The 17,463-nt window shown below is 40.8% G+C and overlaps 1 protein-coding gene across 19 annotated transcripts in view; it reads right to left on the reverse strand.

Annotated features, from left to right (window-relative positions):
* Window positions 1-17,463, reverse strand: part of LOC133475049 (potassium channel subfamily T member 1-like) — an 80,969-nt gene that overhangs the window by 17,523 nt on the left and 45,983 nt on the right. For 12 of the 19 annotated variants that reach the window (XM_061767370.1, XM_061767362.1, XM_061767372.1 and 9 more), the window contains 17 exons: window positions 16,429-16,477; window positions 15,838-15,897; window positions 14,716-14,790; window positions 14,458-14,541; window positions 13,252-13,346; window positions 11,982-12,162; window positions 11,737-11,901; window positions 10,520-10,656; window positions 9,756-9,819; window positions 9,421-9,529; window positions 8,552-8,660; window positions 7,606-7,755; window positions 5,376-5,611; window positions 5,192-5,212; window positions 2,762-2,975; window positions 983-1,088; window positions 741-913 (listed from right to left, as the gene is read on the reverse strand). In XM_061767370.1, coding sequence (XP_061623354.1) covers window positions 741-913; window positions 983-1,088; window positions 2,762-2,975; window positions 5,192-5,212; window positions 5,376-5,611; window positions 7,606-7,755; window positions 8,552-8,660; window positions 9,421-9,529; window positions 9,756-9,819; window positions 10,520-10,656; window positions 11,737-11,901; window positions 11,982-12,162; window positions 13,252-13,346; window positions 14,458-14,541; window positions 14,716-14,790; window positions 15,838-15,897; window positions 16,429-16,477 — 2,028 coding nt within the window. The remainder of the gene's footprint in view (window positions 1-740; window positions 914-982; window positions 1,089-2,761; window positions 2,976-5,191; window positions 5,213-5,375; window positions 5,612-7,605; window positions 7,756-8,551; window positions 8,661-9,420; window positions 9,530-9,755; window positions 9,820-10,519; window positions 10,657-11,736; window positions 11,902-11,981; window positions 12,163-13,251; window positions 13,347-14,457; window positions 14,542-14,715; window positions 14,791-15,837; window positions 15,898-16,428; window positions 16,478-17,463) is intronic. The other 7 variants (XM_061767363.1, XM_061767368.1, XM_061767379.1 and 4 more) reach the window with 1 other exon arrangement.

Genomic DNA, 17,463 nt, shown 5'->3' on the forward strand with positions numbered 1-17,463 from the left:
CCCCGGGGTCTCCTCCCGGTGGGACGTGCCCGGAACACCTCACCAGGGAGGCGTCCGGGAGGCATCCGAATCAGATGCCCCAGCCACCACATCTGGCTCCTCTCGATCTGGAGGAGCAGCGGCTCTACTCTGAGATCCTCCCGGATGACCGAGCTTCTCACCCTATCTTTAAGGGAGAGCCCGGACACCCTGCGGAGGAAACTCGTTTCGGCCGCTTGTATCCGGGATCTTGTTCTTTCAGTCCCACAGCTCGTGACCATAGGTGAGGGTAGGAACGTAGATTGACCGGTAAATCGAGAGCTTCGCCCTTCGGCTTAGCTCCTTCTTTACCACAATGGATCGATACAAAGTCTGCATCACTGCAGACGCTGCACCGATCCGCCTGTCGATCTCCGGTTCCATTCTTCCCTCACTCGTGAACAAGACCCCAAGATACTTGAACACAGTTCCTTGGTACTAAGATGCCGGTAAAGCCCTACTTTTGTCTAAATGAAGCTCCTCTACTCACTTCAACATAGTTCCTGGAAGCCAAGATCCTGGCTAAGCACTACTTTTGTCAAAATAAAACTTACTTGAACATAGTTCCTTGGCACCAAGATGCCACAAGATGGCAATAAAGCACTACGTTAGTCTAAATGAAGCTCCTGAACTCACTGCAACAGAGTCCCTTGGCACCAAGACGCCAGTGATCACTATTTATGAGGCGGAGTACACTTTGGACTGGTCGCCAGTCAACTTACTGGTAGTCCAGCAGAAGCACAATGGGGTTGAGCTCCTTTCGGGGTCGATAGTACGCTCGCAGGGGCACGATGAAGTTGTATAAACCGTTTCCCGCCGTCTCAGCAGACACGATAATCAGCTTATTCTTGAACCCATACGCTTTGGCGTCTTCAAAGCTGTTGTGTGTACAGCCCTGTGAGGGATCATTACAGGTAAAATCTAAATTTTAATCATATAAGTATGTGTGTGAGAAGTCACTTACCTTGTCGAGGCGCAGGCAGCAAAATGGAGCTTTTTGCGGAAGGAGGTGGCACAACGTTGGAGAGCTGCCAATATAGGGAGAGTTGGGAGGGTAGCCCTTCACAAAACTGCCAAGGAGAAGGGAAGATGATTAATGATATAATAGTATATACAGTAATCTGGAACTCAGTGAGCATTGAAAGGATGAACTCCACAAGTTTTTGCTTTTTCTTTTTTTGTGATGCTACTTCAAAAGGGAAAACAGTGATGGCAAGAGTAAATGTGAGCAATAGGGTTTATTAAATAATTATTATATACACACATTAATTTAACCAGACAGATGTACAGTTTTGCATTTTTATATTTATTATACCCCATAAAACATTTATTAATTCCATCAATATCTATAAAATGTTACTTGTTGACACCGTCCTTCCTTCTTATTATGTGTCTTCCATTGGGGAATAGTTTTGCTTTAGTTTAGTTTTTGTTTTCAGTGTTCAACTAATCTTCACACTTCTATTACTGGTAATGTTAAAATGTTACTTCAAACATTACCTGTACAGTAATAAAGATTGAGACTCAAACTAATTAATTTTTATGATTTACTGTGAGAAATATTGTTTTGAAATTCTAACAACATGGAGGTCGACCAAAAATCATAAAATGGATTGTTGTTAGTTTGAACGTTCCATTGTAATACCAACAATACAAAATTTTATACTATACAACCATTTACATAATCCATCCATCCATTTTCTGAGCCGCTTCTCCTCACTAGGGTCGCGGGCGTGCTGGAGCCTATCCCAGCTTTCATCGGGGAGGAGGCGGGGTACACCCTGAACTGGTTGCCAGCCAATCGCAGGGCACATACAAACAAACGGCCATTCGCACTCACAGTCACACCTACGGGAAATTTAGAGTCCCAAATTAATGCATTTTTTTGGGATGTGGGAGGAAACCGGAGTGCCCGGAGAAAACCCATGCAGGCACGGGGAGAACATGCAAACTCCACACAGGCGGGGCCGGGGATTGAACCCGGGTCCTCAGAACTGTGAGGCTGACGCTCTAACCAGTCGGCCACCGTGCCACTCATTTACATAATGTTCTGTAGTATTGGGAGACTTTATTTACTCCCTGATCAACACATGATGGCACTGTGGTGCTTTCAGGCATTGCATACAGAAAAACCCATGAAGATGAATAACTACCCAGCCACTAAGTAAATAAACAACCAAGGAAGCCATTTCTTATACTTAAATTCATCAATGTAATGAAGTGATGTGGTTTTACAGTCTATGTGGAACATTTAATTGGATGTATGACCAACCAAAGAGCTGAGAGCTGTTTCTAAATAATTGGCCCCGGACAAATACAAGTACTGGGTATCTAATGTTCTGGTCAGTGGCTTTGTATGATAATATTAGCTTGGGTGACCTCAGCAAGGATGAGCATGGAGAGTGGTGGTCTTTGTGTTTGCTCGGCTGATAAACGACCACTGAGAGGGAAAGTGTACCGTGTGTGGTGAGCTTGTGAACGAGCTGCATACATGATAAAAAGTGCTGACCTCCCTTTCATGCCACACGTGTTCATCATTGTCATGTCGGCACCTTTCATCATCATGACACACTGATTACACCCCGAGCTCATCTCTCTCAGCCCCCCTGACACTTGAAGAGGTGGGGGACATCAATCATTTGGAGTGTCTATTATGTTAGGGTGAGGCCTATTCGGACTGACTGGACAGATGTAGTGGGTTTGGATCACAGCAGCAGAATTTATTACCAACCGCGTCACTTACTCGGACCCGACAGAGCCCTCCTCGTCCGATTGGTTGGTCTCGTCCTCGGACTGGTCGCTAAGGAGGTCGCATGGCAGAATAGTGGAGGAGTCCGCGATCTCGAGGACGGGCGCGATGCTCGGCCTGCGGCTTCCGGCGCCGTTCTCCGTCGGTAAGGTTAGCTTGCTGGTTTCTTCGGGGGGATCCGAGTTCTGGAGGTCGATGGCTACGGTTCCTGGACACAACACACACGTCGTTCACTCCTCAGTCACATTCCAAAGTCTGCTTGACTATCTGTCAATAACATTATGAAAAGGGTACTGTAGAGCATGTAATGTTGCTTAGCATGGGGAAGTCTCAAGATATCCCGATCAAATTTTGACGACGTCATAAACCTTTTCAAAATGTCAGCAGTCACTATCTTTTATTGTGGCTGAAAATCGTCTCATTCGCTTTAGGCCCAGGTTTATTAACCTTTTCAGAAGAAAAGGAACTTTTTAAGACCCAGGTAAGTCATTTTCGTGTGCCTTTTTCTTGACACATTAAATATGTTTGAAGGTAAGTGTTGATAACGTGCAAAGACTGAAATCAATATAGTACGGAATTGATGAGATATCGATTAAAACTCACCATCTCAGCTAGCCGGATTTTTTTGGGGCAGGGCTAAAAACTAGCCCCATGACAAAAGTGTGCTGGGGTGTATACTATCTGGCAGGGGCTTCACCAGGTTTAATGGATTTTTTGTGTGTGGGACTGTTGGCTCGTAAGCCGTGAGAGGAAACACATATTTGATTGACTGCTAAAATTTTTAAGAAACGGGGTTTCCAGAGCATTCAGCGAAATAGAAGCTGAAAGAACATCTCAATTCTTGACTATTTTGAAGCCTGATTTTACATACTAATGGCATTTTTTTATTCATATTTGGCAGGCTTGTGATGTGTCAAATTCACAAGACATTTTTTTTGCAACTTAGTTGGGCCTTGCACTGAGACAATGGTGCCTTAACTTATAGTTTAATTAATTCCATGACCGTGCTCTTAACTTAAAACAATTATATCAAATCATCTTTTTCCAGTGAAATGAGTGGAAATGCGACCAGAGTTACTTCCTTCTTTGCCTTAGTAAAAAAAAAAATAAAGTAAATAAATCAGTCTATTCACAAATAACTCACACACATTTAATCCCTTTTGAACTTTGTTTGTCGACCTCAATTCTCTACTGATTTTGGAATTCTTGGAACAAACTCAGGAACAGCGAAGTAGCATGCAAACCACATTGACTTGTATTTGTCAATAAATATGCCACGGAGATATTACTAAAACCAGCCATCTGTAGAATGATGCATGATCTATGCCCATCCCATACCGTTTACCACACATCAGGTACCGTATATCAGATACACAACATCATTAATGCCGTTTGCATTACATTAATTAATTCCACTTTTTCACTGCACACGACCAGCTAGCTTTGTACATCGGAAAACAGAGAAACCCAGTGGTCGGAACGAGACGCATAAAAATGACAACAATGGAGGACAACATGGGACTGGCCAGGTACTAGTAACATAGTGGTGCCTTAACGTACAAGTTTAATTCATTCCACTCTTGTAACTCAAAACACTGATCTCAAATCATCAAACAGAAAAGCCATTAATGAGTTCTAGTGTCCCAAAAGAGACCAACAAAACATTTTAGAATGTGTTTTATTTAAATAAGGGAAATAGCAATATACAGTATTGTATTTTAATAATAGTAATAACAATCAAATAGAATTTAAAAAGTTTGTGCATGATGATAATTCAATGGGCATTGTTCTGCTCATTCTAGTGTACGTGCCTTGGCCGCCAGAAGACAGTATAATACATACTACACGACATGTACAACAGATTTGATGATGGAACACAGAAGGAGACTATAATCATATTAGTGGTTTTTCCATGTGGTTTTACCGCTAGTGTTTTAATATAGTACATTGTTGAGCAGGTATAATATATTGCGCGCACACACACACACACACACACACACACACACACACACACACTGCCTGTCCTCATCAGCTGACTTAGGGCGAGAGAAGCAGGGTACACCCAAGACTGGTCAGTGGTCACCAGTTTATCGCAGTGCACAAACAACCATTCACACTCACATTAATACCTAGGTGTAATTTAAGTCTGCAGTGAACCCAACGTGCATTTTTTTACGAAAATGGAAGCTGGAGTACCCGGAGAAAACCCACACAAGCACAAGGATAACATGCAAATTCAACACAAGAAGGCAGAGCAAAGAGTTCGACCCACAACCTCTCCTCTATGAGGGAGATGTACTAACCACTAGGACACTGTGCTACCCATGATTTGGTACCATGCAGTAAAAAAGTAGTATTGATTACATTTATGGCCTGCAAACTGTGCTATAGCAGTAGAAGGTGATGTGTCATGCACAAACTTACCATATGAAGTGGCCTGATCAACTTTTACAGGTCAAAGAAAACAAAGCACAACACAGTGAAGTCAGCCAGGAAAGTAAAAAAGCAGGTAAGGAAAACAATCATGCATGACTGAGCGAAAGCATCACCGCTTGCGGGCGCCATTCAATAACACAATTCAAGCTTCAATGTATCATGCTTGTCTCACCCATGCTGGCAATGATGCTGTGCACGGGCAGCCTGGTGGGGGCGTCGTAAAGACCAGAGACGGACAGGCTCTTGTTGTGCTTCTCCTCCTGTTTGAAGATAAAGGCAGAGTTCTCCTCCTTGGTGATGTTGATGTAGTAGCAGGTGTCGGTGGCAGCCATGATGTGGCGCGGGCCGGGGTTCAACAGGATGCTCTTGTTGTCCTCCCGCTTGACGCCGATCAGGCACACGCCATACCTCAAATGAGAGCCAAGAGAGCGAAGCTTAACCCTACACAACTGAAAACTACAATCACAATTGATTCAGGTGACGGGAGGTTTTCATGGAAAGTTTTCAAAATAATCATCAAACTTCTTCTACGCAATGCTCCGCCCATGTAACATGTGAAAATGTGTAATTTTTTCGAATGTACAGTAATCCCTCGTTTATCACGAGGATTACCTTCCAGAAAACCCCTGCAATTGACGAAATCTGCCAAGTAGCGACCGGTTATTTATTTAATCCATCCATCCATCCATTTTCTGAGTCGCTTCTCCTCACTAGGGTCGCGGGCGTGCCGGAGCCTATCCCAGCTGTCATCGGGCAGAAGGCGGGATACACCCTGAACTGGTTGCCAGCCAATCGCAGGGCACATAGAAACAAACAAACCATTCGCACTCACATTCACACCTTTAGAGTCTCCAATTAATGCATGTTTTTGGGATGTGGGAGGAAACCGGAGTGCCCGGAGAAAACCCACGCAGGCACGGGGAGAACATGCAAACTCCACACAGGCGGGGCTGGGGATTGAACCCGGGTCCTCAGAACTGTGAGGCTGACGCTCTAACCAGTGGTCCACCGTGCCGCCATTTATTTAATTATTTAGACAATTAATCCCGCGACCCTTGTGAGGATAAGTGGCTCAAAAAATGGATGGATGGATAGACAATTAATTATCCATCCATCCATCTATTTTCTGAGCCGCTTCTCCTCATTAGGGTCGCGGGCGTGCTGGAGCCTATCCCAGCTATCATCAGGCAGGAGGCGGGTTACACCCTGAACTGGTTGCCAGCCAATCGCAGGGCTCATAGTAACAAACAACCGTCCGGGATGTGGGAGGAAACTGGAGTGCCCGGAGAAAACCCACGCAGGCACGGGGAGAACATGCAAACTCCACACATGCGGGGCCGGGGATTGAACCCCGGTCCTCAGACCTGTGAGGCAGACGCTCTAACCAGTGGTCCACCATGCCGCCACAATCAATTCTTCTTCTTCTTCTCATTATTAATATATTTTTTTGTGTTTCATGCAATTCACTGTAAATATGTCATACTTTAGAGTGGTGCAGGTATTCTATTTGTCCACTTTAGGTCACCATGAACAAAATACACAAGCGAATGCCTTTAAAGAACGTGTGTGCTCTGCTTTCAACATGAACATCAACCCATGCAGACGTGCGAAAGATGGGCAATTTCCTGGCTAAAGCATTAGGCACTATCTATCACAGTGACAGTCTCAGCGTTGTAGGCAACACAAAGCATCATGGCCAGCAGATCCTGTTGCTTCCTAGAAATCTTTGCAGTGCTCTTTTTAACTATGGTTTGTAGAAAATCAAGCTAAACATTGCTCTTTACTTGCATTTGTTCATGTCCGTATTAATATAAGTGTGTGCAGTAGTGATACATCAGGCTAGGTTGGTATTTGTGACTTCATTTCATCTAGCTCTGACTGTGGCTTGTGTGTTAAACAGTGACATTCTGGTCATATTCACTGCATCACTAAACAAATTGGTGACTTACCAAATGTATGAACTGAAATTGCTCAGTACGGTTTCTTTTTCTGAAAAGTAAAAAAAAAGCCCATTTGTCCTTATGGGAGTCAATGCTGCCACATTACTATAAAGTCAAATAGCCAATAATGCTAACTATGCCAGAGATGTGTACGTGAGTCACTGCATTACACTGATCAATTAAAAAATAAATAAAATAAATAAATAAAATTCTGTGATGTACTGAATCTGCAATAATTTTACCCAAAATGGCAGTTTAAAACCAAAATGGACGACTTCCTGTTCAAGTTCAGGCATGGGTCTTTGAGACTTTTTTTTGTACACTCTGTCATGATAAAAAAAAAAAAAAAAAAAAAAAAGGTGTCTAGAGATGTATATATTTTTTTGGGGTTGTATTTTGATTGTACAATCAGAACAGCATGGTATATAGTGTACAAATTAACCCAAGAGACATTTTGCTTACTTCTTATGAGCATGGAAGGAGGCGTAAGTGAAGCTCTTTCCATCATACTCCCCGAAAAACTTGCTGTCACACAATCGGATGTGGTAGACCTCATTGCCGGAGCAGCGCCCGTACATCCTTTGCCACTGCTCTGGTGACAACTGCCCTTCCCTGCAGAAGAGTTAGCAGAAAAATAACTCAAGCGTCTCATTCACAGCTGATCGATTTGTAAACCATTTTGAAGGTAAAAGGTGAGATTAAGTGTCATCGTGAAGTCAGCACAAATTAAATGGATCTCTTTTCTGTGGACGACAGATTAGATATATATTTCAGTTTCAGCATGAAATGCAGTTTGCTTCAGAGTTTAACAGCTGTAGATTTACAGTCATAAGATGCTAATAAGAAATCGTTTCAGCAAAGACAATAACTTGAATAATGTAAGTATTCTGCTGCTGTAATGAATAGCAGTCATTGATCTCTCATGGATGTCACTGAACAGTAACAAATGTGTCTACTGAAACAATAAATCAAACACTAGCAATATGGCTCTGTTATAACATATCACACTCATCTTAATAGTCGAGGCACAATAGTCAGATTAGCTGACTCTGCACTTTGAAGCTTGTTCCAATTGTGTGATATATGTTAGAGATGGGGCAGCACGGTGAATAGTGGTTAGCACATCTGCCTCAAGGTTGAGAAATTATGGTCAGATCTTCCTATGTGGAGTTTGCATGTTCTCCCCGTGCCTGTGTGGGTTTTGCAGATTGAACAACCTGTTCGTATGTTTGACAACACTGATCTATATTGTCCATAAGTGTATGTTTGCAACAAGTCGTGGATGTATTGAACCTACTGCCCAAACCCAGCTGAGCTAAAGCTCACCCTAACCCGAATGAGGACAAGTACTATAGAACACTGATGGATGGATGGATGGATGGTGTCGGAGAGGTGTATGCGCACTCACTGTCCTCTTGAGGTGTGAACGAGGAGCGTGACTAAGGTGGACATGGCTGGACACACGCAGTTCAGTGCAAGCATGGCGTACTTGAATTCCTCTTCACATACAACATGATCTGCAAATACATACGGTGGGTAAATAATTGGCAGGCATAAAAATGGATAGCAGTCTTGGAATGCCTTGTCATTCGAACAATAACAGTGCTAAAAATGTAAGAAAATATATTCAAGTTTTCATATTTTTGCTTGAGTTTTTTTTACTTTGCTCTGGTAGCAGTCATGTTTTAAAAAATGTCTATTAAATATGGCTGCAAAATTTAGGGAATTTTCAAAGCTGGAAACTTTCCATGGGAAATAACAAGAATTTATGGGAATTGCAAAATTGAAGGTTGACTCTTAATTGGGAACTTATAAATATGGTACATTTAGGGAAAATACATTTTAGCATAATCCTCACTAAAACCATACAAGTACAGTTGAATCTATTCTATTCCTTATATGCAAAGCTGCTTTCTAGAACTCAACAATTATTGTCTTTGTTCTTCAATGAAAGAATTGATATTTTAACAAAAATTATATATATCGATGAAGCTCTACTTACAAATACATCTTTTGAAAGGTCATGGCTTTTTTTTTGTCGTGCTTTTAGTATTATTTCCCATGGACGCCTGCTTATGACAAAACTAAATGTTTATATTTATGATTGAATATTATACATTTACAAAATTCCCCCAGCTAAATTTCTTCTGGAAATTTATCAGAAACATTCTGCAAATTTAACTGAAAATTTCAACCCCTTTGTAACAGTGCTATTAATTAACTGATTGCTAAGTGATTTGTCCCAAATCGTTTGTCCAGAAAGTGTAATGCACTTACCAGCAAATTTAACATGGAATTTGTTTTCTGGTTTGAGAATCTGTACATAGAGCGGACAGTTAGGAGCAAAGTCCTTGGCAGCCCAAGCCCTCAAAATAGTCTGATGATCCTGTGGAGGATAATTTTATAGATGCACAGTTATTGAGTTAAGCAGCAACGGGTAATAAATCATACTGTAATTGCATCGACAATTGCTTTCCTTTGAGGTGCGACTGTACTCTTCACCGGCGATTTCAACACAGTTACAACATTCGAGGAAGTGCAGTCTGATATTAAAAATGCTCAATTGTGTGATGTGTTACAGCTTGAGTCTGACAAATGGTCGTGTGACTTACTGCAGCGGTTCGGTCACCCTCGTTTCTGCTGCTGAGAATGAAACACGCCTCGGCATCGTCCATTCTGAAGCAGATGAAGACAGTGTCAGAGGTGACTGTATCTGAGATGGGTGAAATCACTAAAGGCTATAAAATATGTATCACTAAAATTAGATTAAAGTGGAGCCTTGAGTTTAATTCATTCCATGACCATGCTCAAAACTCAGAACACTTGAATGTCAAATCGTATTTCTCCATTGACATATGTGGAAATGTCATTAATCTGTTCCAGTGCCCCGTAAAATACCACCAGAAAATTTTATAACATGCTTTTTTAATATGAAAAATGACATTTTGACTTATTATAATATTTGTATCTCCCAAATTCCCATTAAATTCTAAATCACCATGTTCCAAATTTCTCAGCTAAACTTGACATGGAAAATCTTTTCAAAGAAATGTACCAAAAATATTCTGCCTTTTTGTAACCAGCAAAACTAATACAGTTTTAAAAAATGACATAATGGCCATGTAGCAAACGCTAGGCTATACAGTATGGAAACAAATAACACAGGAAAAATCTTTCCTAATTTAAAAATGTTTACAAATTACTTTAGATGACAATATGTTTTGGAATTCATGATTTTATATTGTTATAAGGATGTAATATTTTGTCAATACGACAACATTCAGTATGATGGATGTGTTTCATTTGATATTCTAAAATATAAGCAAAACATGAGCTGTTGTTAAAGTGGCATGCTTATAAGAGTGCAGTCACTCACTTGGCCCTCATCAGGTCCTGGTCTTTGAGGGCGGACCCTTGAAGATAGATGACCCTCTGGGACCATAAAGGTATCTGGAGGATGCGGCGAACCTGAATGTCTATATCAGTTGGGCATAGGATCACCACATAATAATCCTGCAAGACAGAGGAAAGTGAAGACGCTGTAAAAAATAAACTATCATACTGTGTGTGGATCGTTCCAGAATTGGAGGACAATTTAGGTGTCAACATTTTAATAAAGAAATCATTTATTTGACACTTTTTAAGTTATGTTTGAGGTATTTTATTTGTCAAATCATATTTTGCTGTGGTTGGCACAACCCTTTTACAGAAACTCAGGCACCTGAAAAACATATTTTAAAACTATTGCTCAATAAATCTTTGCAAAATTAAATTAAGAAAGTTACATTTTATGTGAATACTAATTTTATTTTAGTGTTACTCTGATTACAGTAACAGGGTTGAAAATCAATGCTAATGTTAAGAGTTTTTACCCAAGAGCTTTGTTAGCTGCTATACGGCCTTGCCAAGAACAAAGTTAGCTATTTAATGAAAAACGGAAAAACCTTGATATTAGTATGTCTTTGTCTGATAATACGGATAACAGAGTTGCATTGATTTGAGTGACACACTCCATTAGGAGCTGAAAACATTGAAAAATATTCCGACTTAACCTTATGCCAACCATGGTCAGAGCAATTAGCTTGATGATGTAATTTCTGCTGAATCATGGAGCTCATTTTCTTTTCTCTTCTTCTGGACAGCTAAAAAGGTTTGAGTAAGAGGGTTGCATGTATGTTGCAAGACGACTTCAGAACCTAATTACTGCTAATTAAAAATTTCGTTTGCGATAAAACAAAATTACAAGGAAGACATCAACAAAAACACACCAAAAAAAAGTGCATCTGGTATATTTGAGACGTAAGTCAGTCATCAAAAGAGATGGACAAGAGGGGAAAAAAGCAATTTCAAGGGGTGCTTAAGAGCTATTTGGTATTTTAAATTATGTTTAGGAATCACTTTTAGTATACCTAATGTTACATTTTGTCTCTGGTCATCTATAAATTATACAACATGTACATTTTTCAATATTTTCTGCATTGATTATTTTACATTTTATAGAACGGAAAGAAACTGTCCAACTCTGGAATGACCCATGTGCAAGAAGGCAATGCGCTCTCTCTCTCGCTCTCTCTCTCTCTCTCTCAAATATACCTGTAACCTGGGGTGGGCATAGAACTCATTGAGGAAATCCATCAGCAGGTCTATCTTCAACGAGCTGACACACAAGACCACGTGCTTCTCCGTCTGTGCTCGGTGGCGACTGTAGTTCCCGCCTAATTTCTGGCTCTCCATCCACAGGTATGCAAGCTCTTCAAACTGAAACACAAAAGCGATTTGAGGCCAAAAGCCACGGAACCCCTTAATACACTTTTTGTTGTCTTTCTGCTTTTTTTTACCTGTAGCGGGAGCACCACCAGGGCCACACAGATGAGGATGACCACCAGTAGCTGCGAGGGCCAAATCTGTGGCGTCACATCTCCGTAGCCCACGGTGGAGAAGGTCACGATGCAGAAGTAAAAGGAGTCAAACAGGGTCAGGTTCTTTCCAGCTCTCTCCAGGTGCTGGATGCCACAAGCTCTGAAGACAAATGGAATAACACAAATGTATATCAGATAAAGCGTCGTACAGTATGAAGGCAGTCTTGTTTCAGTGAATAAAAACATATTTTATCCCAAATCAATGGCCACCAAAGTCATAATGATTGCGGCAACAATGCCATTTAAAATGTCACTTACCTGGTGTTACTGCCAAAAGTAGTATTTTATTATTTGTGTATTTTTATTGACACAGTATGGTAGAGATTTAATGTGTGTAAGCATGATATGGTTAAATTAGCCAGTAATGGACTTTGTGCAAACTCCATTCATTTGCAGTCTGAATGAGGAGGGGTAAAACACTACATGAAAGCTTCAAGGTAAGCAGACTTTTGTTGTATGCACAGATTAGTGCACAGATTAGTGTTAGCAAACAGCGTTAGCTTTCGATAAGCAGCACATACCTGTACATCATTGTTCAGTGGAGTTGTTGACTTGGTGGGGGAGGGGCGTATTTGCTGCTCATACACACAGTGTATTTTGGAGGTAAAACTGAATCCATGCTGTCTTGTATGGGCTGTTTTTGTTTCACACTTCTGCTTTTTAGATTTGGGGCTCTTAGTGGAGCCACATTTTAGTGAATGTGCAGAGTCAGTTTTCGATTACGTTAGTCTGGAGGGACAGTATATTCATTCCCCCAACTTTTCAACAGAAGGTGTAAAAAGTTTAAGACACAGGTGTCAAACTCAAGGCCTCATTTTATGTGGACCGTGAAAGCGAATCTTGTGCGTCAACTTTCATGATTCATATGTAATAAATGTTAAGCTATTGTAAAATCATTTTTTTGGGTTACTAAACCCCTTTTTACAGTAAGTTGGATAGTTAAATTATTATCCTTGACTTCTGATTTCAAAAGTAGTTATCCATCAATTTGTTGTGTATATCTGTAATATGATAATGCAATTAAACAATTATAATTGTTATAATACATACATAACTACATATTATACACTACTACCACTACTACTACATTATAACTGCAATGTGGCCCGTGACAAAAATGAGTATGACACACGTGGTTTAAGACATGCATACCATTGACTATGTTGTTCTTGAGTAGACGTGCACTCACCCGGTGAAAACCAGACACAGTAAAGTGCAGATGAGGATAAACACCTGGTTGAACATGGCCGAGTGTGTCCTCTGGATAGCGCGGTGGAAGTCATTCTGAGAACATGACAGAAGTTAGTGCACACCGGACATCTGGTCTGATGTATGCTTTTTTGTTGTAGTTGTTCCGTTACATGAATGATTGTTGTAAACAGTTGTTCCGTGTTAGTATGCTCCGCATGTCACCACCTGTGACGTGGCCTTGCTCTGCCGGTCTGCTTGGCGGAAGATTACGCCATCTGGTCGACTACCTCTTTGGCAGGACGCGCTTCCTCTGAGTCTCACGCGACTATCTACCTAACATCCTGGGTGGTTCTCTAGCACACATTTCTCAATGTTTCAAGCTTTTACAACACCTTGATAATCAATTCACAAAGCATTCTGCAAGAATTCTATTAAATGTGTCAAATAGATTTTTGACTAATCACAACTCAAAGAAGCTGAGGCCAAAGGAGTGCAATACTTGATTCAATCTCAACTGGGTTGCTGTCTAAAAATCAATCAATTTTTTATTTTTTTTCTAACTTTGACAATCAGAGTTTTCAACAATTCTTATCATTTGTCTTTACACTGCATTTATTCATTTGGATTCAAGATCCCCATCATTTGGCTTGATTTAACACACACTGGTAAATCTAAAATCTATACCAGGAGGCCTGGTCAAATTTGATTTGGGACAGCCTCAGTGTACATAAACTTTGCAGCACAAAAGAATGTCATTCCTAACTATTTTGATTTTTGTGTATTTTGGGTCACTTTTGCAAAAGTCATTACATTTCAGGGTGAAAGAATGACATTCGGAGTATTTATTGTTTGTTACTGTTGAATGTCAAAGTGGGTCAAATTTGACCCTACAAGTATGTAAGGTTTAATAATGAAGCTAGATGAATGTCTAACCTTCATCGAGGACATACTGTATATCAGCAAAACAGGGCTGCAGCAGTATAAACAGAGAGTTCTTTTCCAAACGCTGAGACAGATTCTTTTAAAATGCAAGACAAATGTGAACACACGTCTTGTTTCTTTCACTGATCTTTTTAATCCCTATTCCAAACGAGACTTAGCTAACCTGAACAAATGGCGTTCGCTGTGATAAGCCGACACATTTGCTGACAGCATTAGATAACAGCTGTGAGGATGTGTCTTCACGTCTCGAACAGATACTTACAATCATGTTTTCCAGCGCCCCTTTGGCTAGCCAGCAGTTAAGAAAAACGGGAACAAATATGTTTCGTAAAGGAGGCCAGAAGATCTGCAGGAAAAAGGATAGGGATATAATGAGTCAATGCTCATGCTCAACATCAGCAGACATTTGAGCCAGGTCAGCCAGTCAATCGTGGGGTGTTTTCATCCACTCATTGCGTGCAACGATTAGATAAAAAAATGATTTAGAGCAGCTAGGAAGGGGCCCACGCGAATTACTTACTGTGATAATAAATGGCACCGTGTTGATCATCTCCAATATGAAGGATATCTGGAATATCTGCTCCCAAATGTTGCCCTAGGGTAAAAATTGATGATCAGTGAATACAACTATAACTTTCATTCATACAAAAGTACAAAGAAATGCAGACTATTGTTGTTTGAACAAAAAAATAAATAAATGTAAGTTTATTATAAGGAAGAGCTTAAAAAAGTAGCACCAATTTCTATTACTGCTATTTCCCAGTGACTTTCATAATATTCATTATAGTCATCCATATACTGTACAGTGGTATACGGCTTATGAGTGACCCATAAGATATGAGCCATTCCTCGGGCGATTTCTTTGTCTTTGATTGCATGCAAAAATTCGAGTTACAAGTGCTAGAAGTTCAGAACAAGCAGAATTCTGGCAGATAGTGAACAATTCTTAAAAAAAGAGGCCAAATACTTGCTTTAAGGTGTTTATTGCCACTCCTTGTTGAAGTTTACTAATGCCAACACATAATGTAAAACACTGCAGATGGGCTAACGAAACTAGCATCGATGTTGAGGTGGCTATAGCCCTTTAAGAAACGGATATTTGAATACAAATGATACAGCAACACATATACAGACTAAAGAACAATACTCACAGGCATATATTCTTTTATCCAGTGCGAAAAACGATAAATATTACTGCACCTTAATGAGCTGTTGTGACCCTCCTCCTGGTGGCGAATGGGCCACACCAGAAGGAGCAGCACAATGCCCATTGAATTAGGATATGATATATGATTATGATATTATGATAGACATACCGTTTGATTTTTTTACATGCTATTTAATTGTTATTACTAATTTTTCTAATTAGAATGTTACAAACTATTGTGTTGAGTCCGGTTATGAAATGAATCAAACATAAGTCAAGGTACCACTATACGTATTTAAATGAGGATAGCAAGAGTGAAGATCACAAGTCATTGAATAAACTTGCAATGTACAAATCTGAATCTGAAATAATAACAATAATTATTGGTGTGCCATCTAAAACTGTTGCTGTGGTAACAGCTCTTGAGAATAACTTAAAAGGCAGACGTGAAGAAGACGCGTAAGGAAGCCGCGGACTATGACCCAGGTTCTTTACCTTGTAGCTGAGATATGTGATCAGCATGGTCTCCAGAAAACTGATTAAAGCCACTGTCACCTAAAGTGGAGCAAAAAAAAAAAAAAAAAACATGGTTGGCCATGGATGTGTAACAAAACTTGTTTCGTACTTAGGGGCGACAGTAACTGGGAATACATTTGAACGTTTGTGAATTGAAAATGTGAGTGTGTGTGAAATTCGTGCAACACAAGTAAAGCATCCAAGCAGTAAATGTATCCATCCATCTTTTATTTTTTTTTGTGCTTGTCTCCATTCGGGTCACAGGTGAGCAGGAGCCGATCCCAGCTGACTTTGGGTGAGAGGCGAGGTGCACCTTGGACTGGTTGCCAGCCAATCGCAGGGCACATATAGACAAACAAGCATTCACACTCACATTCACACCTATGGGCAATTTAGAGTCTAAAATTAACCCAACATGTAAGTTTTCGAATGTGGGAGGGAACCGGAGTACCTGGGGAGCAAGCACAGGGAGAACCCGAACCTCAAAACTCTGAGGCAGATATGTCAACCACTTGCCCCCTGTGCTGCCCATGACAAATTAGATAATAATAATAATAATAATATGCTCACCTGTATTGCCCACAATGGATCAGGTCTGGTCACCCAGAAAATCAACTTCCTTTTAAAAAGCACAAGGACATAAGTACAAGCCATATACGGCACATATTGTTGCTGACCAATGACAACCACTTTATGACAATTTGAACATAATGGGAGTCTTCGTGTTCCCCCGACACATACAGTTACGTGTGTAGCTAATCAACCAAAAAAAAAAAAAGATGTTAAAATTCTGTGTTTTCAAACAATTCTCTCCATTTGGGTCATGTCAGAACATGTAATTCTATGCGAAAGACTTTGCTCTAAAACATTTTTTCTGGCTCTTGACATAAATGATAATGTGACATATAGTACTGTACATGGTTGTCGTTGGACGGTGCAAATATCCATCCATCCATCCATTTTCTGAGCCGCTTCTCCTCACTAGGGTCGCGGGCATGCTGGAGCCTATCCCAGCTGTCATCGGGCAGGAGGCGGGGTACACCCTGAACTGGTTGCCAGCCAATTGCAGGGCACATAGAAACAAACAACCATTCGCACTCACAGTCATGCCTACGGGCAATTTAGAGTCTCCAATTAATGCATGTTTTTGGGATGTGGGAGGAAACCGGAGTGCCCGGAGAAAACCCACGCAGGCACAGGGAGAACATGCAAACTCCACACAGGTGGGGCCGGGGATTGAACAGTCTTTACAGTGGAACCTCGATAAAACGGACCCCGATATAATGGATATCGGATAAAACGGACCGTGAAGATTGAACAATGTGTCAAAAATAGTTTCCATTTGTCACTTAAAATTAGTTCCAGAATTGGCCGCTGCTGTTTACAGGTGCAGTGGTCCAATGTAAGCAGAGAATGGGACTAACATATATCTGGGTCACAGATGACTAGATCCAATTCCAAAAGACGTGCCTCCCGTGCTTACATGGTGGCCATGTTGAATGTGGGGCATTGACGTGGCAGCCATGTGATGATGGTTCTATCTATTGTCTTTTTTTGCGTAGCACTGGCAGAGAGAGAGCGGGATTGATGTGGTGTTTAAGTCTG

The sequence above is a fragment of the Phyllopteryx taeniolatus genome, chromosome 3, assembly GCF_024500385.1.
Source record: "Phyllopteryx taeniolatus isolate TA_2022b chromosome 3, UOR_Ptae_1.2, whole genome shotgun sequence".
NCBI lineage: Eukaryota > Metazoa > Chordata > Actinopteri > Syngnathiformes > Syngnathidae > Phyllopteryx > Phyllopteryx taeniolatus.